The 26,644-nt window shown below is 38.6% G+C and overlaps 2 protein-coding genes across 2 annotated transcripts in view; both read left to right on the top strand.

The window, feature by feature from the left end:
* LOC113043650 (beta-2-syntrophin-like) overlaps positions 1 to 12,588 on the top strand; it is a 28,506-nt gene extending 15,918 nt beyond the window's left edge. Inside the window, exons 6-7 of the mRNA XM_026203156.1 lie at positions 5,275 to 5,453; positions 11,237 to 12,588. Of these exons, the coding sequence (XP_026058941.1) occupies positions 5,275 to 5,453; positions 11,237 to 11,329 (272 nt within the window). The 3' untranslated portion in view covers positions 11,330 to 12,588. The remainder of the gene's footprint in view (positions 1 to 5,274; positions 5,454 to 11,236) is intronic.
* Positions 12,589 to 14,160: 1,572 nt separating this feature from the next.
* On the top strand, positions 14,161 to 26,110 carry LOC113043649 (vacuolar protein sorting-associated protein 4A-like). The gene is made up of 11 exons (XM_026203155.1): positions 14,161 to 14,363; positions 16,841 to 16,952; positions 17,404 to 17,548; positions 17,638 to 17,699; positions 17,794 to 17,913; positions 18,755 to 18,911; positions 18,981 to 19,129; positions 21,615 to 21,696; positions 21,786 to 22,005; positions 23,408 to 23,548; positions 25,225 to 26,110. The coding sequence occupies exons 1-11, from the start codon at positions 14,343 to 14,345 to the stop codon at positions 25,324 to 25,326; spliced, it is 1,311 nt and encodes a 436-aa protein (XP_026058940.1). The 5' UTR covers positions 14,161 to 14,342; the 3' UTR covers positions 25,327 to 26,110.
* Positions 26,111 to 26,644: the final 534 nt, after the last annotated feature.

The following is a 26,644-nucleotide window of genomic DNA, read 5'->3' as shown; positions in this document are numbered from 1 at the left end:
GTACATTCTTCCTCTCCTATAGTAGAGAATGGGTGGAACTGTTCCTCAGGGGGTCTAAAGAGCACTGTCTGATGCAATACTGTAGTTGACAGCTGAATGGTTAAAATTTTATCTCTAATAGTGTCCATTTTAGAAGTAGTTCATAAAGTCATAACTGCTGTGATGTTGGGAAATGTCAACACTTGTTGATGCTTTATTTTTCGTTAATTTAGCCACTGTATTGAATAAATATCTGGTGTTATGTTTGTTTTCTTCTAAAAGAGAAGAAAAGTAATCAGATCTAGCAGTTTTTAATTCTTTTCTGTAGGATAGGTTACTTTCCCGCCAAGCAATAGGAAATACCTGTAGTTTTGTTTTCCTCCAGCTGCGCTCCATTTTTCGGGCTGCTCTCTTTAGTGTGCGCGTATGCTCATTATACCATGGTGTCATACTGGTTTCCTTAACCTTCCTTAAGCGTAAAGACAACTGTATTTAAAGTGCTAGAAAAGAGAGAGTCCATAGTTTTTGTTACATCAAGTTATTCTGAGGTTTTGGATATGCTAAGGATTTGGATACATCAGGAAGATAACTTAAAAAAAAAACAGTCTTTTGTGGAAGTTATGGTTCTTCCATACTTTTAACAAGAAGTAGAATTTAAAATTTTGGCTATATGAAGTTTGCACAAAACCAAATAGTGATCTGAGATATTATCACTTGGCTGCGTAATTTCAACACTATCAATATCAATTCCATGTGACAGTATTAAATCTAGAGTATGATTTTGACAATGAGTAGGTCCTGAAACATGTTGTCTAACCCCAATACAGTCCCTCCAGAAAAACGTGATTATGTGATCACCTGATTTAATGCATAATCAGCCAAAGGCCGCACATTTATGCGGGGATTGCATTTTTTCAAATACGCCACTCTTTTGCAGCATAAATTGCCGATTTCAGAAAGCAAAATATGCGGGGCTAGCCTGATTTCATAATCCCTGTATTTTCATTGCAAAAACTCACATATATATTAGCAGAAAGTTGAAAAATGTTGTTTACTTCACACAAGTAAAAAGCGCCATTTTCCCCCTATTGCCATGGGAACCTTATGAAGTGACGTAATTACGTGACATGAACATCATCTGCAAACCCCGCGGTGAAACTTGAAGCGCGCAAATCATTCTTATTTGTCAACCAAAATATGCGCAAAAGAACGCGCGAAGCAGTTTCCCGATTTGTTACATGACAGTGGAGCCAAATTATATTACGAGGACTTGCGAAAACTGCGGTTTGATGAAATAGAGGAAAAAAGGTGATTCCCCCAACACCCCCTTCTCACTAGGCTACTAACACTGTTGTAGTTTCATTCAGAAGTTGATGCAACTTTACAGTTGTAAGATTGCACTTTTTTGTTACAGAACAGTACCAAAAACTTCTGTAATTATATTAGTAGTATGTAAAATAATTTACATTGCAGTAAGAGATTGCAACTTAAATATTCTGTGATTTAGTATGCTCGCTTATCATAGGAAGTAATAAGAAATTAGTCTTAACATTAAGATAGTAGCCTAGTGAGAAAAAGGTGTTGGGAATCAAATTTTTTTCTCTTTTTCATCAAACCGCAGTTTTTCACATAAAATTGCAAAAATATCCCGCATATTCCATCGCATTTTTAAAGAAAACGTGCGCAAAATCAAGGATTTTTCCCTGCAACAATCACAAAACAAAATCTGCATTTTTCTGGAGGGACTGCCAATAGAGTTCAGAATGTCTATAAATGCTAATAGCAATGCATCTTTTCATTTTCAACATGGATATTAAAGTCACCAACAATTAAAACTTTATCTGCAGCCAGAACTAACTCATATGTAAAATCACCAAACTCTTTAATAAAGTCTGTATGGTGCCCTGGTGGCCTGTATACAGTAGCCAGTAAAAACATAACAGGGGATTTATCATTAACATTTGTTTCTATGGATAATGTTATATGAAGCGCCATTACTTCAAACGAGTTATACTTGAAGCCTGCCCTCTGAGAAATCCTGAAAACGTTGTTATAAATTGAGGCAACACCTCCCCCTTTGCCTTTTAGATGAGGCTCGTGTTTATAACAGTAATCTTGGGGGGTGGACTCATTTAAAATAATGTAATCATAAGGTTTTAGCAAGGTTTCTGTCAAACAGAGCACATCTAGATTATGATCAGTGATCATATTATTTACAAAAAGGGTTTTCGTAGAAAGGGATCTGATATTCAATAAGCCAAGCTTTATCATTTGTTTATCCGTATTGCATCTGTTTTTTATTTGTTGAACCTCAATTAAATTGTTCATCTTAACTTTGTTTGGACATTTTTGAATTTTCTAGTTCGGGGGACAGACATAGCCTCTATAGTGTGATATATAGGTGAAAGAGTCTCTATGTGCTGAGAATTAACTGACCTCTGTGACGGGAGGCAGCTAGCAGACGCTCGATTTAGCCAGTCTGTCTGCTTCCTGACCTGGGCCCCAGTTAGTCAAGTATAATCACTAAGACTATTTGCCATATTTCTAGAGAGAAGAGCGGTGCCACCCCAGGAGGGATGAAGACCATCTCTTCTCAACAGGTCAGGTCTGCCCCAAAAGCTCGTCCAATTGTCTATGAAACCTATGTTATTCTGTGGGCACCACTTAGACATCCAGCCACTGAGTGATGACAATCTGCTATTCATCTCATCACCACGGTAAGCAGGGATGGGACCAGAGCATATTACAGTCTGACATCGTGCTTGCAAGTTCACACACCTCTTTAATGTTATTTCTACTGATCTCCGACTGGCGAAGTCGAACATCATTAGCGCCGGCATGAATAACAATCTTACTGTATTTACGTTTAGCATTAGCCAGTACTTTTAAATTTGCCAAGATGTCAGGCGCTCTGGCTCCGAGTAAACATTTGACTATGGTGGCTGGTGTCTCTATATTCACGTTCCGTACAATAGAATCACCAATAACTAGAGCAATTTCATCAGGTTTCTCAGTGGGTGCATAACTGAGTGGGGAGAACCTGTTTAATATTTTGATCGGAACAGAAGAGCGGTGTTTTGACCCATGACTACGCTGCCTCGCAATGTCAGCCCTCGTACACAAATGAACATGTACAAAACCTATAAGTGGTGATGATTAAATCTTAGTAATGTAACATAATATTTTGCAATGTTTCTTAATAGTTGATGGTAACTAAAGACTGAAAAGCACCATATCAAGCTAACTGCAATAAAATGAGTCTGTTTTATTAAAGGTACCATAGAATGCATTGATACAATATTTTTAATTGTTTTCTGATGTTCCCAGAGTGTGTATGTGAAGTTTTATCTCTAAATACCCCACAGATATTTATGCAAATTTCACCAGGGGTATCCTACTGAAACCGTGTGAAAGAATGTGATTTTTACCAGGGGATCTCCCTCAAACCTTGATTGGGCTAGTTTTGAGTAGTGATTGGGCGGGTTTTGTTGTGAAAATCTGGTAACTCTGGTGGAGCTTCAAGAGCTCACTCTTGTGGGCAACTGGTATTAGTGTTTAACTAGTGGTGACCGTGTTACTGACTTCACATCGCTTCCAAGAGCAATTTTTAACTACCGCACTCCTATTCACAATCACGGTAGCATGCGAATGCAGCATTAGTGAAAACAGGCAGAAACAATGGTAGCTTTAGCAACATTAGCCTTACAGAGAGCCAGGAGGCTCTTTTGGAAGACAAAATAGGATGCGTGATGCTTACTTTGCCTGTAGTCAGGATGTTTGCGCTCAAAGCGTTGGTTTCGATCCCTCTTTCAGAAGCAGTCTTTGCACACTCCAGCACTGAACTGACCCTCGTTTATGAAATTTAAAATGGTAGCACAAATTAATAGGACTTTTTTTTTTTTTTTTGAGACATTTCCTTCAAAAATGAAAGTTAACCACCGTATCCTCAGTGGCCTATTAATGGCCAGTGGTCTATCCAGCAGCTACAGCAAGAGAACAGTAATGATGGACCACTGCTTCTCACTTAGGGCTGTGTATATGCTAATAGAGCAGAGAGCATCACAAATGGGCGGGACTTTCACCGACTATGTCTTCTGAAACCGCTTGTGTGGAGAAACGGTTTATGATTTTTTTTGGTGACACAATAAGTGAGTGGATTTTTACCATTATAGGCTGGTTGTTTTCACACACTGCGGCCACTCCTTATAAAAGTCCATTTTATGGCACCTTTAAATCTCGCTGCTGTGTAATTTGTCAATTTCTGTAAAGGGTTAGTTCATCCAAAAATGAAAATGATGTCATTTAATTGCTCAACCTCATCTCGTTCCAAACCTGTAAGACCTATGTTCATCTTCAGACACAAATTAAGTTATTTCTGATGAAATCTGAGAGCTCTTTGACCCATAGACAGCAGAGATCCTTACATGAACAACGTACCGAAACATAACGAGGAGATCGTTAAAATAATTAATGTGACATTAGTGGTTCAGCCGTAATTTTACGAGAATACTTTTTGTGCACAAAGAAAACTAAAATAACAATTTTATTCAAAAAATAAAAAAGGTTGTCTCCTCCGTGTCACCCTATATCATATTGAACCACTGATGTCACATGGATTATTTTAAGGATCTCCTTGATCTGTTTCTGTGTGTTGATCGTGTAAGGATCCTTGCTCTCTATGGAGTGTCAGAGAGCTCTCATGTCAATTAATGACTGAATTTTCATTTTTGGGTGAACTAACCCTTTAAGATAAGATAAACATCAGCTAGAATGCTTTGTAACATTACACTTTATTCCAGTTCTTGTAAGATTAATATCCATTTAACGCGTTCTCATCCCAAGGCCTCATATACTGACACTTTTGATATTACGTCAACATCCTATGCACATGGCACCCCTCTAGCGTCAATATTAGACGCAGATTATGGGTTAAGGTTGGGGTTAGACCGCTAGGGGCCTTGTGGCCCATATTTATCTATGTCTAATATTGACGCTATAGGGTGCCATGTGCGTAGGATGTTGACGAAATGTTAAAAATGTCAGTATATGACGCCTTGGGATGAGAATGGCCTGTATCCATTACATTTGTAAAGCTTACCATAGGTGCGACTGTGGGGAAAAAAAAGCTGGACTGAAAAATTGATTTTCCCCTGTGTGGAGTGTAACAATAGCTGGCAGTAGGAAATGTTGGAAATATTGAGTGCTTTCCTTCCTGAGTTCCAGCCAGCAAAGAAAACATAAGATGAGTTGAATTCAGCTTCTGTTGGTTGACGTCTGTGTGTCTGCGCTCCTCAGGCTGTGTGTTGAACAGACAGGATGTGCGTCTGATCCTGCACTATGACAGAGGGTTCACTGTGAAGCGGGAATCTGCCGAATCCGTGCTCTTCCACTTCCCATACGAGCGGCTCAAGATGTCTGCAGACGATGGAGTCAGGAACCTCTACCTGGACTTTGGTGCTCCAGAGGGAGAGATGGTATGAGACACGTGATGATGGGATGACCTAAACATACAGTTCTGCAGGCCTCAATGAATGGAAATCTGTTGGTCCTGATGTTATAACACTTTCACTCATTAACGCCTCCATAATTCTGTTATTTTATCATTTTATCATTATTTTATTATCGGTTTATAGCTTCTTTTTTTTTTTGTCCGTGTAGTCTCTAAAAATGTATGTAATCTAGAGTGACTAGAAATGTTATGTAATCACTGGTCAAAATTTGTAGGATCCACCTTTTTCCTACGCCTTATGACACTTATGGGAGTAATTTCCATTTACACTGTAAATGCCCTAGTGAAAAACGAATATACTTCTATTTGAAATACATTTATTTCATGCTACATTTACTACAAATACATTTTCATATGTATGTACTTAATAAAATGCCCTGCAATTGTACTTTTAGTATACTGAACTGTTATTTTTCAAGTCTGCTTTAATAGTGCGGAAGTATTGCTGAAGTCCAATTAAAGACCCATTTCTTAAATAGAAGATTTAGGCTACCCATTTCAACCTGTTTTTAATTTTTAATTGCCATAAGCAGAACACTTGAAACATTTTCTTAAACTCACAACAAACAATTCATCTTACTCAGGAGGATCTTAAGTTACAATGGAGTATATACATAAGAAATTCATTATTCATATTCAGTAAATATTGTATTCTGTAAAATATACGTGTTCACTTTTGAATGACGTGACAAACTTACGCATTTTTATTTATTTTCAGTTCCACCGTTACAAAAACAGAGCTATAAACACAATAAATGCACATGGAACATACTGACATCTTCAACATTCGGCTTAATAAAAATATTATAATAGATCAGCGTGTTCACCTCGGTTAGAAACCCATCTTTTATTATTTTTCTTTTTTATATCTATAACAAATAATGACTTAAACATAATATTCTTAACAATGAGCTAAAATAGAATTAATAATTATAATGCTCCCGGTCTTTAGTTACGAAAACGGACAACGAAGCACAAATTACAACGAAGGACACAAGACAAATACAGACACAAAACAATCGTATAAATCATATTGACTGCTTCCAAGAAAAAGATTAAGATTTACAATATTAGCTAGCATATCCTACTTTTTTATTTAGCTCTACATAAATACATGTTGACATTCTTAGCCTAATGAATAGTTAAAATCCAACTGATAATTCACATTTCTCCAGATCAGTTACAAAAACGGAGCTTAATTACAAGTAATTCACATAAAGCACATTGACAGCCTCTATAGGAAATAGACATGGAGATTATGGACACACACTGAGCTAGAAGTTGGTTAATAGTGCATATCTGGGTAAGCGCCTATGGGTAAAAGTATGTATTATTAAAGTAAAATAACCTATAAACAGCACGTTCTATATTTGTGTGTGAATGAAAAGACATTATAGGAGCAGTTTTTGTTGTTTACCATTTAAACTCGAATCCCCGTTTAAACAAACTTTCAAGACTTCAAAACATCCAAGTTTATAACGGACCAACCTCTAAAAACTAATGTATAGTTGTCTTTGTAAAGAAACCTGTAGTTCTCTTTCAGTACTTCACTCGTACTGCGTCGAAGACGCATATGGGAAAAACTCCTTTTTTCTCCTGAACTGAAGCCTTATTCAATCAACAGCCATTGGATCGTGCAGTGTTATTAAGACAAACCAATGACTTGGCAGCGGTGCTGCACGAACCTATGGCAGCGAAGTCCGCCAAAGCCTGCCGAAATGGGCGGAGAATCTGGCTATATATTGCCCGCTTCGCCACAGGAATTCAGATTTCTTCTCCTCCACGACGACGTCACATCGCTTCGCTGATCTCCGCTGAACTGCTCACTGTTGACACGCCTCTCACTGGAACGTGACTGCCGGTCCCCGCTGCAGATTCATCGCTTCCCTGCAGCCATCCGGCGAGAGCGAGAGATTTAAAAGAGCCTTTCTACGGCGTTGTTGCAAATGCCGTCTCGTCCTTGCAGCTCGTGCAGAGCCCCTCTGCACGCTGATGATGGGCACAGCGAGTGTGTCTTGTACTTGGGGAAACCCCACGGTGACACAGCACTCGCGGGGAATTTATGTTCTCATTGCGAGAACATGAATATCGCCTCTGCGCTCGCGAATCGCTTTCTTTTCAGAGAGCGATCTCGCTCCTCGTGCCCTCCCGTTTTCTTCCTCCCGCAAGCCGGCGAGGAAGAAAAGGCGGGGCAGAGGATTAAAGCAGCAGGATGAGAACAAGCTCACGCCGGCTCAGCCCCCGCATGCCTCGTTTTCTCCGCCCAGAGGGGATTCCCCAGTCCTCTTTGTACAGCCAGACCAGTGTCCCTCAGCTGCCACGAGTGATCTGGTTTTGTTTGGAGGGACTGAGGAGGAACTGCTAGAACTGTCTCGCCACGGCCGGACCACCCCCCAAACTGCCCTGTGTGTTCTACCGTCCATCTCCAGATGTCGACGAAGTTGTTCTTGCTGCAAACAATGGGCCCTTTTCAGTGCCCAGACAGCAAAACGCTGTTATAGTGCAAAAAATAAAAAACACACTCCTTCACAAAAAGAGCAGTTTTCATCACATAACACTCACAGCGGACAAAGACTCGAGTTAATACAACCTCTGTCCATCCGGGCCTCACAATGGCAAGCCATTCCCGGGGTATCAGATTGGGTCATGGGAATAATAAAACACGACTATTCCCTTCAGTTCTCACGACGACCACCACCCTTTCGTGGGATGGTCACCACTTCGGTGCACAACGAGAACGCTCACGTTCTTCGTGCTGAAGTGGAAAATCTGCTGGTGAAGGGAGCTATAGAAATCGTTCCCCCAGCACGCCGCGACTCAGGGTTTTACAGCCGTTACTTCCTAGTTCCCTAAAAGGATGGCGGGCTGTGCCCCATCCTCGATTTAAGACATCTGAACCGTGCCCTCATGAGACGGCACTTCAGAATGATCACGTTGAAACAAATCCTCTCACAAATACGCTCAGGGGATGGGTTCTTTTCGCTGGATCTGAAAGACGCTTACTTTCACATCCAGATAAGCCCCCCCGTCACAGGCCGTTCTTGAGATTTGCCTTAGAGGGCGTGGCTTACCAATACAAGGTCCTCCTCTTTGGGCTGTCTCTGGCGCCTCGCACGTTTACAAAGTGCATGGATGCGGCTCTCTCCCCTCTCAGGCAGAAGGGAATCAGCATTCTCAATTACCTCAACGACTGGCTAGTTCTAGCTCAGTCAGAGGGGGAGGCATTGGGTTACAGAACTGTGCTCCCCAGCCATCTGGAATGCCTGGGGCTCAGGGTGAATTTTGCCAAGAGCTCGCTGTCCCCCAGCCAAGGGATATCGTTTCTGGGAACAGTGTTAGACTCAGTGACTATGAGGGCAACAATGGTGAAGGAGCGCGCTGTGGCTCTACAGCGACTTGCGGCCTCTTTCAAAATAGGTGCTTCATATGGCAGCAGCTTCGCCGGTGCTGGAGCTCGGGCTGCTATGTATGCGCCCCCTCCAATATTGGCTGAAACCGCGTGTTCTACCTCATGCATGGTGTCACGGACGCCTGAATATCAAGGTGAGTCAGGACTGTATTTCGGCCCTGACCCCTTAGAGGAACATGCAATGGTTGGAACGGGGTGCTCCACTTGGTATAGTTTGCAGAAGGAAAGTGATCTCCACAGATGCGTCCAACAAGGGTTTCACAGGCTGGAGCTCCGTCTACACGATGCCTCTATGCCACCAAATGGTCTGTGTTCTCCACATGGTGCTCAGACCATGGTGAAAACCCGACCTCCTGTGACGTATCAGTGATATTGTCATTTTTGAAAGAGCTCTTGGAGAAGGGACGATCCCCCTCCACGCTCAAGGTCTACGTAGCAACTATAGCGGCATCACACGCCCTTATAGCAGGCCAGTCGGTGGGCAGAAACGACTTAGTCGTCCAATTTATGAGAGGTGCCAGAAGGCTTCATCCACCTTGCCCTCCCACCGTCCCTTCATAGGACCTGCCCACGGTACTGAGAGCCCTAAAGGGGGCCCCCTTTGAACCGCTACAGTCTATAGGCCTTCAGGCCCTGTCGCTAAAAACTGCTCTGCTGTTGGCACTAGCGTCTGTTAAGCATGTGGGCGATTTGCATGCAAGCCCTAATTGCTTAGAATTCGGGCCTAACGACTCGAGGGTCGTCCTGAAACCAAGGCATGGCTATGTGCCAAAGGTGCTCTCCACACCTTTTAGAGCACAAGTGGTCACTCTCTCTGCATTACAAAACACAGAGGATGAGCCAGGGCTGAATCTGCTCTGCCCAGTGAGGGCTCTAAAAGTCTACATAGAGCGTTCTGCGCCAATAAGGCGATCAGAGCAGCTCTTCATATGCTTTAGAAACCGCACCAAAGGGTTACTGGTCTCAAAGCAAAGGCTTTCAAGGTGGAGTGGTGTGACTATGGCAGAAATTTGTGCGGCGGCTGGTTGGAACTCGCCGTCCACCTTTGCTAGATTTTATAATCTAGACGTCCCGGCGCTTCATGCTAGGGTACTTCCTGTGTGAAGGTCACCTTTTTTGTTCCTCATTTGCATGCTCTTGGCCATTCTTTGCCCAAGACTCAAACTCTACTCGTATGCACTCGGGATGAACACGGGATGATCAGGCTAGGCCAGACGTAACCTCATTGAGCTTATTCTGCTCCTAGTTGCTATTGTCATATCTTGGTTTCGCAGATCAGGTATGATTGCATTGGTCGTCCTCCCTTCTTAGCATGGCGTGATTGAACTGGGTTCCCATATGCGTCTTCGATTCAGTACGAGTGAAGTATTGAAAGGGAACGTACTCTGTTACTAACGTAACCTCGGTTCCCTGAAAAACGGGAACGAGTACTGCGTTCCTTGCCATGCTAAAAAGGCTGCACAACTCAGTCGTCGCTTCATTCGAAGTAACCTGAATTCCTGTGGCGAAGCGGGCAATATATAGCCAGATTCTCCGCCCATTTCGGCGGGCTTTGGCGGGCTTCGCTGCCATAGGTTCGTGCAGCACCGCTGCCAAGCCATTGGTTTGTTTTAATAACACTGCACGATCCAATGGCTGTCCAGTTTCAATGGGTGATTGAATAAGGCTTCAGTTCATGAGAAAAAAGGAGTTTTTCCCCATATGCGTCTTCGACGCAGTACTCGTTCCCGTATGTCAGGGAACCGAGGTTATGTTAGTAACCTAGTTCGTTTAGGTGGGCAAACGCTCCCAGTGTGAATACTGTGGTGCAGCTGCAGTGAAGCTGTAGTTACGCTCACACACCCCTCACACTCCCAGTGTGAAACCCGCTGTATAGTTATATGTGTCCACATTTTATAACAATTACATTTTTCAGCATCCGTGCGAAAGCAAATTTGGAGAGAGATGTGAGGATTTGGGGAGAGAAATAAAAGATTCTTAGTGCGTTCCCAGCAATTATTCATGGTTTATATCGTAAATTCAATTGGGTGAGCAGAGACCACAAATGCACAGTATGTTGTTTTTTTTTTTTTTTTTTCATTTACTTACATCAGAATACAAAGGACACATGAAAATAATGCAGCGGACTGAAAAGAGCTATTCTATAGATATAGATCATGTCACATTAATATACAAAACATGACTTCTGATAATCTTTTTTAAATTAATGGTTGCAGTCTTTTTGAGTGGAACTTGCCCAAAATCAGAAGTGCCTCCCATAATGTAAAACCCAAAAGGCTCTTTGGTAAAAAGGTGAATAGTTTTGATAATAATGAGTTTTTGTTGGGTCTCTCTTGCAGGTGTTTGAGCTCCACTCGGGGCCGAAGCCTGTGGTCTTTGTGCTCCACTCGTTTCTCTCAGCCAAACTGGCTCGTCTGGGACTGCTCACCTAGAATCAGCAGGAAACCATCGAGGTTCATCTATTTCTTTGATTTATTGACGGCTAGTATTTTACTCAAGCAGTGTTTTCATAGTTTACTTCTCTTCTAGCCAAGACATTAGTTGTGTGATTGTGTGGCTTTCTAAAGCACAAAACTCTCCCAGTTTCCTCTGATCAGGAACACCAGATGTGCCTTCTCATCTAGAGCCAACAAGCTTTTACACTCATTTTCAGGCTTAAGGTCACCGTAAAGCTTTGCAGAGTAACCAAAATGAACTTATTATTCTTGAATTATCTGTGTTGTTTGTTATTCACCTAACTCGCCTGTATTTATGTTTATATATGTATCGCATGGCGAAGACTGTTACATCTGTGTGTTATAATCTGAATTAATATGTCATTTGAATGCATATATATATATATATATATATATGGAGAAAATGAAGCTTTAAATACATTCCCTCACGACTGACCAAAATAACCTCCTTAAAGTTAAAACTCTAGAAGGTGTTGAATAGCTTTGATTCAGTTTAACTAATATTTTGAAAGAGATATAAAGTATAGGAATGTTTTATTAGTTTATCTGTTCTCTACATGTCATAAGAAATACTTCTTCATTATTAATGACCAAACCTGCTCCAGGCCTTGATTTATTTATTTATTCTTTCCCCTTCTGTAGTACATTAATGCTCGTTAGATGAGTGTTTAATCCTCATTACAGGCTTCCCTCTGCCAGAAAAACCTGGAAATATCAGCAGATTTGAAAATGTGAAGGAAATTAATGAAACCTTTCTATTATTAAATAGATCATGGGGAAACGTCTATAGACAATATATATTTTCTAACTCTGTTTAGCTCTGAAGAACTTTGCTTTTGTGAGTACAATCTTTATAAAATGGCTTTTAATAATCCTAATCCAGTTATCAGACAAGACTGGAGAAGTCAGAGATTTATCACGTTTTAAGCACTGATAAATGGTTTGTCATGGTGTGTATGTTTTATGTTTATCAATATAATATCAGTATATATTCTTTATTAATATTTTATCTTTTTATATAATGCATGTAATGCAAACTTGAGTTTGAGCACATGATCTCCTGTATTATTAACCTCTTCAGTCACAGGTGCTGTAGTCTAGGAGCTTTTCAGTACTGAAGACATTCCCTCATAGAGTTATTAGAACAAGCTTAAAGGGATACTCCACCCCAAAATTAAAATGTTGTCATTAATCACTGACCTCCATGTCGTTCCAAACCAGTAAAAGCTTTGTTCGTCTTCAGAACACAACTGAAGATATTTTGGATGAAAACCGGGAGGTGTGTGACTGTCCCATAGACTGAAGTGTAGAAGTTATACTGTCAAGGTCCAGAAAAATATCAAAAACATCGTCAGAACAGTCCATCTGCCATCAGGAGTTCAACTGTAATGTTATGAAGCGACAAGAAGAAAACAAAAAATAACAACTTTATTTAACGATTCCTTTGTTAATCTCCTCTGTGTCTCTCCACATGACTCAAACTGCCCACGCTCTTCTGTGTCAGCCGTGCTCATGGATGAGGTGAAACACTGATGGCAGATTATTCTGATGATATAGTTCTGGACCTCGACCATGTTATTTACTTGGCAGTCCATGGGACAGTCACAAGCCTCCCGGTTGTCATCCAAAATATCTTTAGTTGTGTTCTGAAGACGAACAAAGCTTTTACGGGTTTGGAACAACATGGGGGTAAATGATTAATGATAACATTTTCATTTTGGGGTGGAGTATCCCTTTATCAGAAGCAATATTTTTATAATATGTCTTTATTTTAGTTTGATGCTCACTCCACAAGTGAAACGCAAAAAAACTAATGTATCTGCACAAGGACCACACGTACAACCTCTTTGATGCTTTAAGTGCTCTTAAACTTTTATAGTCTATTGTACATACTAATAACATAAATATTTCAAATCAGAGGAAAACATGTTTTTACTCGTATGGAAGCGTTCCTTGTTTCTTCTGAAGTGTCCATTTAAATGACCGGTGTGTGCTTTCGGCAGTATTTGTTGGTTGTTCTTTGAGAGTTTGGTGATCAGTCATAGTTTTGGATATTATATCCATTTATGTTGTGACATCAGAGCGCTTCTTGAGGACCCACTGCATTATGCATTATGTCTTAACTATGAAACTGTGTCAGTGCTGTCAGACGATTAATCGAGATTAATCACATCCAAAATAAACATTTGTGTTTACATATTACATGTGTGTGTGTGTGTGTGTGTGTACTGTGTATATTTGTAATGTGTATATATAAATAGATACACATGCATGTGTATACATTTCAGGAAAGTGTTATGTTTATATCTTATATTTATATATAAATACATGTAAATATTTTCTAAATATATGCTGTATGTGTGGGTATTTATATTTATATATACATAATATACACAACACACACATATGTCAACACTATTAAACACTTGGCCATGTTTACAGATTGCACAGGTGAGATGTTCGGAGCCTTCAGACTCTGAATGTACTTTATAAACCTCTAGATGCATGCCTCGGTTTCATTATTTGTTCAGCATTTCTAGTTAATAGTTTGTTTGTTTTTTCTTTATTTTAAACAAGAAAATGTTTGAACCAAAGTTCACTTGTGGCAGCTTGCAGCACACAATCAAATGCAAAAAAAAAAATAAAAAAAAAATGCTTGTTTGATTGTACCTGTATTATAACTCTTCAAAGCCTGTAACCTGAAGCTATGCATTGTTGTTTTTATTTTTTTTTTTATGTAAATGTCATATATAAATAAAAACACGTAAACGAGTGTTACTATGGAACTAATGCCTTGAGCTTATGTTTCCGGAGGACAGTATGGGAATGAGGGTGACAACTTCCGTTTCTGGTTCACTCATCTGTCACATTACATCAACCTCCCTTAAATTATTTATTTTGTTGTTCTCGTTATTTAACAGGCAATTTGAGTTTATTATAAAAACTATTAATAGAGCACTGCAGTGAAACTGCTCGAGCGTGAGATGAAATGACAACGTCAACACTGCAGGTGAGTTTACATTAGCTTTAGCGCATTATCCTTATTTAACCATGTTATAACTAGACACTAACTAAACAAATTAACTGTAATGACTCATCGTTCAGAATTCACACTCGTCAAATGCGTTTGTTTATCATTATAAACCTGATAGAAATCGGTAGAGAGGTCTGTCTTTGACAAGCATCCATGTAAACAAACCTCACTTCAGTTTCATGTTCATTTGAGAGAAGATATCAGGACTAAACGACAATTTCTCAGAGACGTCAGTCGAAATGTGTTAAGTATGTCGTGTCATTTTTAAAAAGGCTGCTGTGGATTTATTTGTTACTTTCAGGCCTGTTTATCTGGCAGGCTACAATTTCATGACAGTGAATCAAATGTACACACAGTTGCTGAATAAAAATAAGTTAAATTATATTTATTTGGAATTTACTCAGAAAATGAAATAATATATATCAGTAGCTAAGCTTTTGGCAGGAGTCTGACAGACCGTGACTAAGTTTAATAATAATTTGAATATACAAAGATAATACAATTTAAGTTGAGCCAAATATTTTGGACCTGACACACATTGAGCAGTGTTTACTGAGTAATTCATTCTTTTCTCCAGGGGGTTAAAAATATATTTTTTGACCTGTTTTATTAAACATAAGACCTTCAGCCCCCATTAAACATTTTTTATGATTATTATTATTGTTGTTGTTGTTTTCAAGATGCATTTATTTCCAAGGCAGTAAGTGAAATTCTTAAATCAGTATTTAATTTATAGCATTAAGGATACATGTTCCCGAATGGCAGATGAGCCTGTCTGTGTAGCTACAGAAAAAAAAAAAAAAAAAATTAAATTGCACCATTTTTTTTTTCTGGCATCCAAAGAGGAACATCTGATAAACAAATAATATTTAAACTAGCAATTGATCTTGTTTCCCTGAATCAAAACACCTTTTCATCCTTAAAATGAATACCCTTACATGGGCTTTAGCATCTTTTTGAACTCTAAAAATGTAAGATTTGTACATTTTTGTTCAATGTACATCTCTAATTTCAATAAAATGTGTACTCTACAGGTGTTTCTCAATAAATTCATGTAGAGGAAAAGTTCATTTATTTCAGTAATTCAACTAAAAATTGTGAAACTCGTGTATTAAATAAATTCAGTGCACACAGACTGAAGTAGTAAAAGTTTTGATTCTTTTAATTGTGATGATTTTGGCTCACATTTAACAAAAACCCATCGATTCACTATCTCAACAAATCAGAATATGGTCACACACCAATCAGCTAATTAACTCATAACACCTGCAAAGGTTTCCTGAGCGTTCAAAATGGTCTCTCAGTTTGGTTCAGTAGGCTACACAATCATGGGGAAGACTGATCTGACAGTTGTCCTGAAGACAATCATTGACACCTTCACAAGGAGGGTAAGCCACAAACATTCATTGACAAAGAAGCTGGCTGTTCACAGAGTGCTGTATCCAAGCATGTTAACAGAAAGTTGAGTGGAAGGAAAAAGTGTGGAAGAAAAAGATACACAACCAATCAAGAGAATTGCAGTCTTATGAGGATTGTCAAGCAAAATCAATTCAAGAAATTGAGTGAACTTCACAAGGAATGGACTGAGGCTTGGGTCAAGACATCAAGAGCCACAACACACAGACGTGTCAAGAGATTTACTGAACCACAGACAACGTCACGCTGAATTGAGGCAGTAATTAAAGCAAAAAGAGCCCCTACTAAGTATTGAGTACATGTACAGTAAATAAACATACTCTCCAGAAGGCCAACAATTCACTAAATGTTTTTTTATTTTTTTTTTATTGGTTTATTGGTAATATTCTAATTAGTTGAGATAGTGAATTGGTGGGTTTTTGTTAAATGTGAGCCAAAATCATCACAATTAAAAGTACCAAAGACTTGAACTACTTCAGTCTGTGTGCATTGGATTTATTTAATACACGAGTTTCACAGTTTGAGTTGAGTTACAGACATGAACTCTTCCTCGACATCCTAATTTATTGAGATACACCTGTAGACCATTGTGTTTTTGGAAAAGATCAACACCGATACCATATGGTTTTCAACCAGTTTATATTTAATGACTTATGCCTCTTTACATATCACAACTATTCAGGGCATTCAATAACCAAAAAGATAATATAACAATATATTCAAAAAATGATTGTTTGTTTGTGGGCTGTAGACACAACAATTTTATTTTAATAAACTTACAATATTTCTTTACAGAATGAAGCTGCAACCTTTCCAGAGGTCTTTTTAGATCTTGACTTTTGCTTGAAATATTAGCTGGACAATGTCATTTTGAACACTCTTCATGGAAAATTTGACACATAAAAAAAAATTAAACAATAATAATAGATTTTCTAAATAATATTGATCCACAGACCTCTATGTTGAGTTGACATGGAATGAGCACTTATTAAACCCTATAGTAGTCTGTCAGTTCATAGAGTAACTGTCATGTTCAGAAAGCGATTGAGCTGGTCACTAAAGCCACAGAGGAGGACAAGGCCAAGAACTACGAGGAGGCGCTGAGACTCTACCAGCACGCTGTGGAGTACTTCCTGCACGCCATCAAATGTGAGTGGACTTCCTCTACTGCAAATGAGCTCAAAATGAACCCTGTTTACTTTCTGAAATTCTTATTCCACATCATTGGACAAAAAGTTTGTCTTTTGAATTTTTCAGTTTTTTTTTTCTATTTTTCTTTTTGTTTGGCTGATGTCACCGAGGCCTTGCAGTGTTAAATAGCAAATAATGAGAGATTTGAAAAAAAAAGAGATTTGTTTTTCAGAAGAACTGGCTTTGCATTGAAATCCACTGCAGACTTTATCCAAAAGTCATGAACTATGTGTTTATGGGGATTTATTTGTTTTATGAAAGTTTTTCACCTTTACTTATTTATATAGCGCTTTTAAAAATACTGATTGTGTCAAAGTAGCTTTACAGTATTACATGCAAGTCGTGTAGATGTAAAAAATAAATATTATGACAGATTTGAAGACACACCTTTGATCCTTTGGTTTCTCAGATGAAGCGCACAGTGACAAGGCGAAGGAAAGCATCCGTGGGAAGTGTGTGCAGTATCTGGACAGAGCCGAGAAACTCAAGGACTACTTGAAGAACAAGGACAAACAGGGCAAGAAACCAGTGAAGGAAGCACAGAGCAATGACAAGTACTCTATCAGCTCGTGTCTGTTCTGCTGTGGGGTGTTGATGAATCAAGAGATAAACTGTGTGTGTGTGTGTGTGTGCGTGTGTGCAGGAGTGACAGTGACAGTGAGGGAGAAAATCCTGAAAAAAAGAAGCTCCAGGAGCATCTGATGGGTGAGTCTGTGTCTTCAGTGCTTCACTGTGTTAAAGCGAGGGAATACCCAGCTGCCGTCGGTCGTGCTGAGGAGGTGTTGGTTGCTGATTTCAGGGGCGATTGTGATGGAGAAGCCCAATGTGAGGTGGAGTGATGTGGCCGGACTGGAGGGGGCAAAAGAAGCCCTGAAAGAGGCGGTCATTCTGCCCATCAAATTCCCTCACCTGTTCACAGGTCAGTCTGAGTGCCATTATCACCGTTCATACTCCGTCATCTCACACTTACTAGAGATTAATGTTAGTCAGATATGATTCGTTTTGCTGTCCCCTAGCTTGTGTTATCTGCCAAATATTAATTATATTAGTCATTAGAATCATATTTTTATATATATATATATATATATATATATATATATATATATATATATATATATATATATATATATATATAAGATATTCAGCAACATCCCTAGTTAATCCCTAGTGTTCAAAAGATTGGGGTCAGTAAGTTTTTTTTTTTTTACTTGAAAGAAATTAAAGTTAATTAAGTGGCAGTATTAAAAAAATGTATATACATGCATACATATACACAGATACATAAATAAACACTGTATTTAAGTAAATAAATAAATGCTTTTTTTATTCTATTCATTGACAAATCCTGATGTGATATAATATAATAATTATTACATATATATTAAAATTATTTCTGAAGGATCATGTGACACTGAGTAATGATCCTGAAAATTCAGCTTCGATCACAGCATAAATTGCTTTTAAAGAAGTTATTAAATTACATGAAATTGCTATTTTTAACTCCGTTTGTGATCAAATAAATGTCTTTGTGAGGATAAGACACTTCTTTCCTGTCAGAAACAGAACAAATCTCCTTGACCCCGAGCTTTTGAATGGAAGTGCACGTTCTTATACCAAATGATGACAGAGAGATTTGTAGTAATCTGTTATTTATTAAAAGAATATGTACAAATATCGCCCTTGATGTCCACATGTTTAGCTCTTTATTTTAGTGATATACACTTTGAGAGACTGCAGTGTGTGTTTGTGCTGTGATGCAGGCAAGCGGACTCCATGGAGGGGCATCCTTCTGTTCGGGCCCCCCGGCACAGGAAAGTCTTATCTGGCCAAAGCTGTGGCCACCGAGGCCAATAACTCCACCTTCTTCTCCGTGTCGTCCTCAGACCTGGTGTCGAAGTGGCTGGGCGAGAGTGAGAAGTGAGTGTGTGCTCACTGTGTGGCTGTCAGTCTGCATGAGGTGATGGGTTGTGTTTGAACTGTCCTCAGACTGGTGAAGAATCTGTTCGACCTGGCTCGCCAGCACAAGCCCTCCATCATCTTCATAGACGAGGTGGACTCTCTGTGTGGATCCAGAAACGAGAACGAGAGCGAAGCCGCCCGCAGGATCAAGACCGAGTTCCTGGTGCAGATGCAGGGTGAGAAACACTTTCTGATAAACCACATCCTGCTCAATACATGATGCTTATCTGTCCTTTCACACATGAGCCTTAACTTATTTACATTACAATTCAGTTTGAAGTCAAAACGCTTAGATTAGGGTTGTCTAATGGGAAGAATGTAGAAATGAATTTACTGTAACTTCATAAATACTTTAACACATTTCTTGTTCATTGGCAGTTAATGTTAGTTAACACATTATTGTAAAGTGTTAAAAGAAATTCTCTGCCTAATAAAATATGTCTGAAAACCTAAATTATTATATACATTTAAGGGAAACACTTGATGTCATTAGAAGTCATTCATTCACAACAAGAAAATGGTTAAAAAGACCGAAACATTAACATTTTAAGTACATTTGAAAAGATTAAAAAATTAGGAAACATTATTTTACAGTGTCCTTGCTACACATGCACTTACTGTAGTAATAACAGTAAATTATGCATAATTTAATCAACTCTAAATCAATCACTAACTGTAGGAGTAAGTACATGTACAGTATTGTTCAAAATAATAGCAGTACAATGTGACTAACCAGAATAATCAAGGTTTTTAGTATATTTTTTATTGCTACGTGGCAAACAAGTTCCCAGTAGGTTCAGTAGATTGTCAGAAAACAAACAAGACCCAGCATTCATGATATGCACGCTCTTAAGGCTGTGCAATTGGGCAATTAGTTGAAAGGGGTGTGTTCAAAATAATAGCAGTGTCTACCTTTGACTGTACAAACTCAAAACTATTTTGTACAAACATTTTTTTTTTCTGGGATTTAGCAATCCTGTGAATCACTAAACTAATATTTAGTTGTATGACCACAGTTTTTTAAAACTGCTTGACATCTGTGTGGCATGGAGTCAACCAACTTGTGGCACCTCTCAGCTGTTATTCCACTCCATGATTCTTTAACAACATTCCACAATTCATTCACATTTCTTGGTTTTGCTTCAGTAACAGCATTTTTGATATCACCCCACAAGTTCTCAATTGGATTAAGGTCTGGAGATTGGGCTGGCCACTCCATAACATTAATTTTGTTGGTTTGGAACCAAGACTTTGCCCGTTTACTAGTGTGTTTTGGGTCATTGTCTTGTTGAAACAACCATTTCAAGGGCATGTCCTCTTCAGCATAGGGCAACATGACCTCTTCAAGTATTTTAACATATGCAAACTGATCCGTGATCCCTGGTATGCGATAAATAGGCCCAACACCATAGTAGGAGAAACATGCCCATATCATGATGCTTGCACCTCCATGCTTCACTGTCTTCACTGTGTACTGTGGCTTGAATTCAGAGTTTGGGGGTCGTCTCACAAACTGCCTGTGGCCCTTGGACCCAAAAAGAACAATTTTACTCTCATCAGTCCACAAAATGTTCCTCCATTTCTCTTTAGGCCAGTTGATGTGTTCTTTGGCAAATTGTAACCTCTTCTGCACATGCCTTTTTTTTAACAGAGGGACTTTGCGGGGGATTCTTGAAAATAGATTAGCTTCACACAGACGTCTTCTAACTGTCACAGTACTTACAGGTAACTCCAGACTGTCTTTGATCATCCTGGAGGTGATCATTGGCTGAGCCTTTGCCATTCTGGTTATTCTTCTATCCATTTTGATGGTTGTCTTCCGTTTTCTTCCACGTCTCTCTGGTTTTGCTCTCCATTTTAAGGCATTGGAGATCATTTTAGCTGAACAGCCTATCATTTTTTGCACCTCTTTATAGGTTTTCCCCTCTCTAATCAACTTTTTAATCAAAGTACGCTGTTCTTCTGAACAATGTCTTGAACGACCCATTTTCCTCAGCTTTTCAAATGCATGTTCAACAAGTGTTGGCTTCATCCTTAAATAGGGGCCACCTGATTCACACCTGTTTCTTCACAAAATTGATGACCTCAGTGATTGAATGCCACACTGCTATTTTTTTGAACACACCCCTTTCAACTAATTCAACTAATTGCCCAATTGCACAGCCTTAAGAGCGTGCATATCATGAATGCTGGGTCTCATTTGTTTTCTAAGAATCTACTGAACCTACTGGTAACTTGTTTGCCACGTAGCAATAAAAAAATATACGAAAAACCTTGATTATTCTGGTTAGTCACATTGTACTGCTATTATTTTGAACAATACTGTATTTAATTAATATTACTCAGTTCTTAAATGTATAATTACGCCGTAACAAAGGTTATACTTCATTTTAAGGCGTCCTGGTTACAGTGTAATACATTTAAGATTAATATATGAGTAATATTATTTAACTACATGTACTTCCTATGTGGTCAGTAGTAGTGTTACTTGCATGTAATAAATAATAATTTATTGTTATTATAATAGTAAACACATGTTACGTGTGTAGCACACCTGAAAACGAAGTGTGATCAGAAATGAATGGACCCCCATACAGAGCGATGCAGGGTTTCCTCACAAGCTCTTCTTTCTGATGGTCTGTGGGCGTCTCTCTTCCGCAGGTGTTGGGAATAACAACGATGGGGTATTAGTGCTCGGTGCTACTAACATTCCTTGGGTGCTTGACGCTGCTATTCGCAGAAGGTCAGTCTGATAAACGCTTTCAGAGTAGAGAAGTGCTCATGTTTCAGCTCCAGTCTGTAATCTGTGGAGTCCTCCTGCTGGCCGTGCAGGTTTGAGAAGCGCATCTACATCCCGCTCCCCGAGGAGCCGGCCAGAGCGGCCATGTTTCGCTTACACCTGGGAAACACGCCTCACAGCCTGAGCGAGGCAGACCTGCGTCAGCTGGCCCACAAGACAGACGGATACTCCGGAGCCGATATCAGCATCATCGTGCGAGACGCTCTCATGCAGCCTGTGAGGAAAGTGCAGTCCGCTACACACTTCAAAAAGGTACCGGAGGAAACTGAGCCTTAACATGACTTATGTCTGGATCTACTTTTTACAATAGTTATAGTATAATAGTATAATGCTTAAAATAAGATTATTTGGTGTTTATGTGGTTTAAGGTTTTAAAACCACATTATTTTCCACATACTGTACACTATTGTTTCTTCTCTAAGCTCCGTCTTTCTGAGATGCCTCGATCTTTACAAAGCTCATCTCTCTGAAAAGCGAGGTGTGCTCTGATTGGCCAGCTATCCAGTGCGTTGTGATTGGCCGAATACCTCAAGCGTGTGACTGAAATGTTATGCCCTTTACCATGTTTGGAAACACACAGCGTCTAATAAGCATAAATAATGTTTATTAATATGTCTCAAACATTTAAGCGTTGTTATGCAAATCTTCCCACACAATGACGTTTCAGGAAAGTGTGGACGAGTCTTAACTTTTATAAAGAATATCTGGTTGCACTTTATTTTACAGTACGTGTACTAACATGTACTTATTGTGTACTTACAGTGTATTTATCTAAGAAAGTGCTGGTAATACAAGGTAACTACGTGGGGTAGGGTGAGGTTTAGGGGTAGGTTCAGGGTTAGTACCTAGTTATTACATAGTTATTGTAATTTCTATAATAAAAACATAGTATGTACATGAGGAACAGGACTGTAAAATAAAGTGATACCGAATATCTCTTTGTGTTTGAGACTTTAGTCTTTTTGACTTTACGATCTTATGTAGAGTGGTGCATCAAGTACCTGAAAGTCATACTCAAGTAAAAGTACAGATAACTTGCCAGAAAATGACTTTGGTAGAAGTCGCCGTTTAGAATATTACTTGAGTAAAAGTCTTAAAGTATGTGATATTTATTGTACTTAAGTATGAATTAAAATAAATAAATAATACAAGTACAATTAAATTAAAAACAAAAAGGAGCAAATAAATATAAATTAATAAATAATACATTTATAAACAATAAAATAATAAATAAATGAATAAAAGAAAACAACGCACTTTATCTGTACTTAGTGTCTTTAATTCCAACAAAAGAAAACATGTCTGCATCTGAAGTGATATTTAGATGTATTTGCACACAGTTTAATGTATCTCAGAAGTTACAGATGCATAAATAATGTTTTGCTTTTAACATAAAATATTGAATACTGATATTTGTAATCATTTAAGACATGAAAGAAATAGTCAAAATGTGAAATTAAAACCACCAGTAGGTGGCAACAAGTGCCTGTTAATGAGTGAGTCATTGAGCTTAAACCGAATCATTCAGGAACAAACCATTTGACTGTAACGGCGTGTAACTCTGGGAAGACTTTAAATGGCATCATATGACCCCTTCAGTCATCACAGATCTAGAACAGAGAGTTGAATGTGTGTTGTGCTCTCGGCTGGTCAGGTGCGAGGCCCGTCTCGCAGTAACAGCTATGTGATGGTGGATGACCTCCTGACCCCGTGCTCCCCCGGTGACCCTGAAGCCATAGAGATGACCTGGATGGATGTCCCTGGGGACAAGCTGCTGGAGCCCATCGTGTGCATGGTGAGATCCTGACCGTCTCCCTGTCAGTTTGACTATCACTACACAGTCTGGTCTGCTTGGCATCATCTGCTGGTTACACGTACAGTATATAACCACTGAGAAAATAAAATACCTAGTTCTGCTCATCGATATTCACTTTACTTGCTCTGATTATGAATGTTTTTCAAAAATGAATAAACATGTCTTATTGTTTATTGGCCTGCTGATAAAAACAACCTGACAATATAAATCAGACAGTCAGCGAATGCACTTTTAATTTGTTTACCGCATGATGCCTAGATTAAAATGTTCTCATTAAAATAAAACAACTGTTTTCTATTTAAAAAATATAGAGCTTGGTAATTAGAAATTGTAATCTGTTACTGATTCCAATTAACATGACAGAAATTGTAATTAGTAACATAATCCATTAAATTACACATTGGGTAATATATTCAGGCTACTTTTAGATTACTTTTGTCCTGTCTGGTTCTTCACATTGATTTAAATAGGGTCATCTTGTACCAAATTATTTTGTACCAAAATAAAGAAAATATATTCTGTTTAACATCAAGGTTTCCCAAACTGCAGGGGGTTTGTAAGTTTAAGCTAATAATTGATTCAATCAGAAAGATGTTCAATGAAAACTTTAGGGTTAGGGTATTCTGCTTCTGGAGTTATTTTAAATCGAATTCAAATAAACCACACACAGAATTGTTCTTTATTTGTTAACCTGCATGTCATGTGACCACAACCAACAGAGGACCTTGAATGTGCACATGTGTCTGTTACGACCCTCTTAAGATGGTCTGGGGGTAAAAGGAGAAATCTGTAAAACTGATGGAGGCAGAAAGAGACGATGCACAGAAACTGCCAACAAATGTGATTTATTGTACAAAGTGAAAATAATCCATGTAACTACCAAAATATATTTATAAGAACATAAATCATTAAAGAGACAAGCCATATGTACAAATATTTACAACTCAGAAAAAGTAACTAACAAAAAACCAATACATATCAACCCAAGAGAAAGAAACAAAAGCACTTCTAACTTATTTCAAACCTAACTAAAGAAAAGAAAGAAAGCAGATCTTGAGATGACTCAAATATTATTGAGATCAGATGACAAAAAATGATAATACTAATACAAATGAACATGTTCATCAGTAGCTGATGCAATGTTGAAAAACTTTCCTAAACAGGAAATGATTTTTGTGAACCCAGTGTTTAAATGTTGTGTGTGAATCTGACTCATGACCGATCTCTGTGTGAATCTTTCTGAGTGTTTGTATGCAGTAGGACATTTTAGAAAGGAACATTTAAAAGATGAAGAAGATGAATTAGAACGAATCAATGAAAGACAAATGTTAGAAAACTAACACCTCTTTTTAATTTCAGTTAAATGTTGTGCTATTGAAATTTCTATTTATCAAAGAATCCTGAAATCAAATGCATCATGTCTTCCACAAAAAAAGTGAAGCAGCAAATACTATTTTTTAACACTGACAATAACTGAGCATCAATAATAATAATAATGTATTAGAATGATTTCTGAAGATCATGTGACACTGAAGACTGCAGTAATGATGCTGAAAATACAGCTGCACATCACAGAAATAAATGACATTTATTCATGTATTACATTTGATTATAAATTGCATTTGCGTGTGTGTGTGTGTGTGTGTGTGTGTAAGTCTGACATGCTGCGCTCTCTGGCGACCACACGCCCCACAGTCAACACTGAAGACCTGCTGAAGGTGAAGAAGTTCACAGAGGATTTTGGACAGGAGGGCTAACACACCACGGCAGGACTCTGAGCTCTAAACGAACCTAACCGCCCAACACTACACCCCTCACAGTCAGCAGATGGGACCGAGCATGGAGCTTGCTGTGAAGTGGTGTTTACGTAATCAAGTTTGTTGAAGTATTCATTTTATAAAGATTTTGTCCGTCTGCCCTTTATTCTGAACCGTCTACCAACATTACAGCTCTCGCCGATGGGTATTTATGTTAATTTATTCTGTTTTTGGATGGTTTTGAGTGCCGACCTGTTTGAGCTTCATCAGTATGTTCTGTGTCCAGCTTACTATTACAGCACTTTACTGTCTAAACATTGTCTGGGTGAATCTCTCAAAGACACGGCCGGGTCACGTTAAACCTCACAATTAAACAGAAACCAAGTCTGTTTTACATCTATTCCGACAGTAATGTTTTACAGTGTTTTCAGAGTCCGGGCTGAAATGTGACCTGGCTGTGTATCTGACAGACTCACCATCAGCTGATCAAGCAGAAGTGTGTTACAGCTGTCATTCATCTTGAAGGATAACATTAACCTGATCTGATAAAAAAAAAAAACATGTTTGTGCATTGTTTGTGTGTATTTACTTCAGTCTATCCACGCTGCTTAAAATGGAGAAACCTGCCTTCTGACAGTAGCTCTGTAACATTACAGCAAAGGATCATTTTCTATGAACATGCTGTGTATGTTTCCAGAAAAAAGCAGACTATTCATTTGAGAAGTTGAATGCATAATGCTGTGCAGAAAATGTGCAAGAATTAAACACTATGTACCTATCCAGATATGAATCTTGTGTGCCTCACAATACCAGGGGCCTGTACCATGAAGCTGGATTAGGTGGCTAGCCAGCTATGTTTCAGCTTAGTTTCCGCCAACCCTGGGTTTTAGCTACTATGAAAGTAGCTTGGCTTTAATCGGTGTTCATTGCCATGGTATCTTACGCTGCACGGCTAACCTGCTCCGGGTCAGGTTATGTTCTGGATTCAAGATCTCAGACTGAAGGTGAACCAATCAGATGTGAGAGAAGTGACACATGTCTGACACAAAGTCACTCCAGTTTATCTTGCTCCAAATTAAAGGTCACTTATACTAAAAAATTTCAGTTATAGCCAAAAATTATCTGGCTTTAATGATAATAACTGAGTCATTTTATGATTTATATAATCATTGTGATACATATTATTATTTATCTCTTACACACAAGCAATTTTAGTTTAAAAGTTATTATAAATTATTTTAAATAAATATTAATGTATACAGATCATGTAATATAAATAAGCTGTAGTATCAAAAGATTGAACTATTTTAAAAATTTC

The sequence above is a fragment of the Carassius auratus genome, chromosome 25 (assembly GCF_003368295.1).
Source record: "Carassius auratus strain Wakin chromosome 25, ASM336829v1, whole genome shotgun sequence".
Taxonomy (NCBI): Eukaryota; Metazoa; Chordata; class Actinopteri; order Cypriniformes; family Cyprinidae; genus Carassius; species Carassius auratus.
Note: the sequence above shows the minus strand (reverse complement) of the source record. Positions and strands in the feature narration are given on the sequence as shown.

Coding starts and splice junctions, on each gene's coding strand:
- LOC113043649 (XM_026203155.1), top strand. CDS start 14,343: ATGACAACGTCAACACTGCAG. Junction 14,364..16,840: donor TGACAACGTCAACACTGCAG/GTGAGTTTACAT, acceptor TGTCATGTTCAG/AAAGCGATTGAGCTGGTCAC. Junction 17,914..18,754: donor ATTCCCTCACCTGTTCACAG/GTCAGTCTGAGT, acceptor GCTGTGATGCAG/GCAAGCGGACTCCATGGAGG.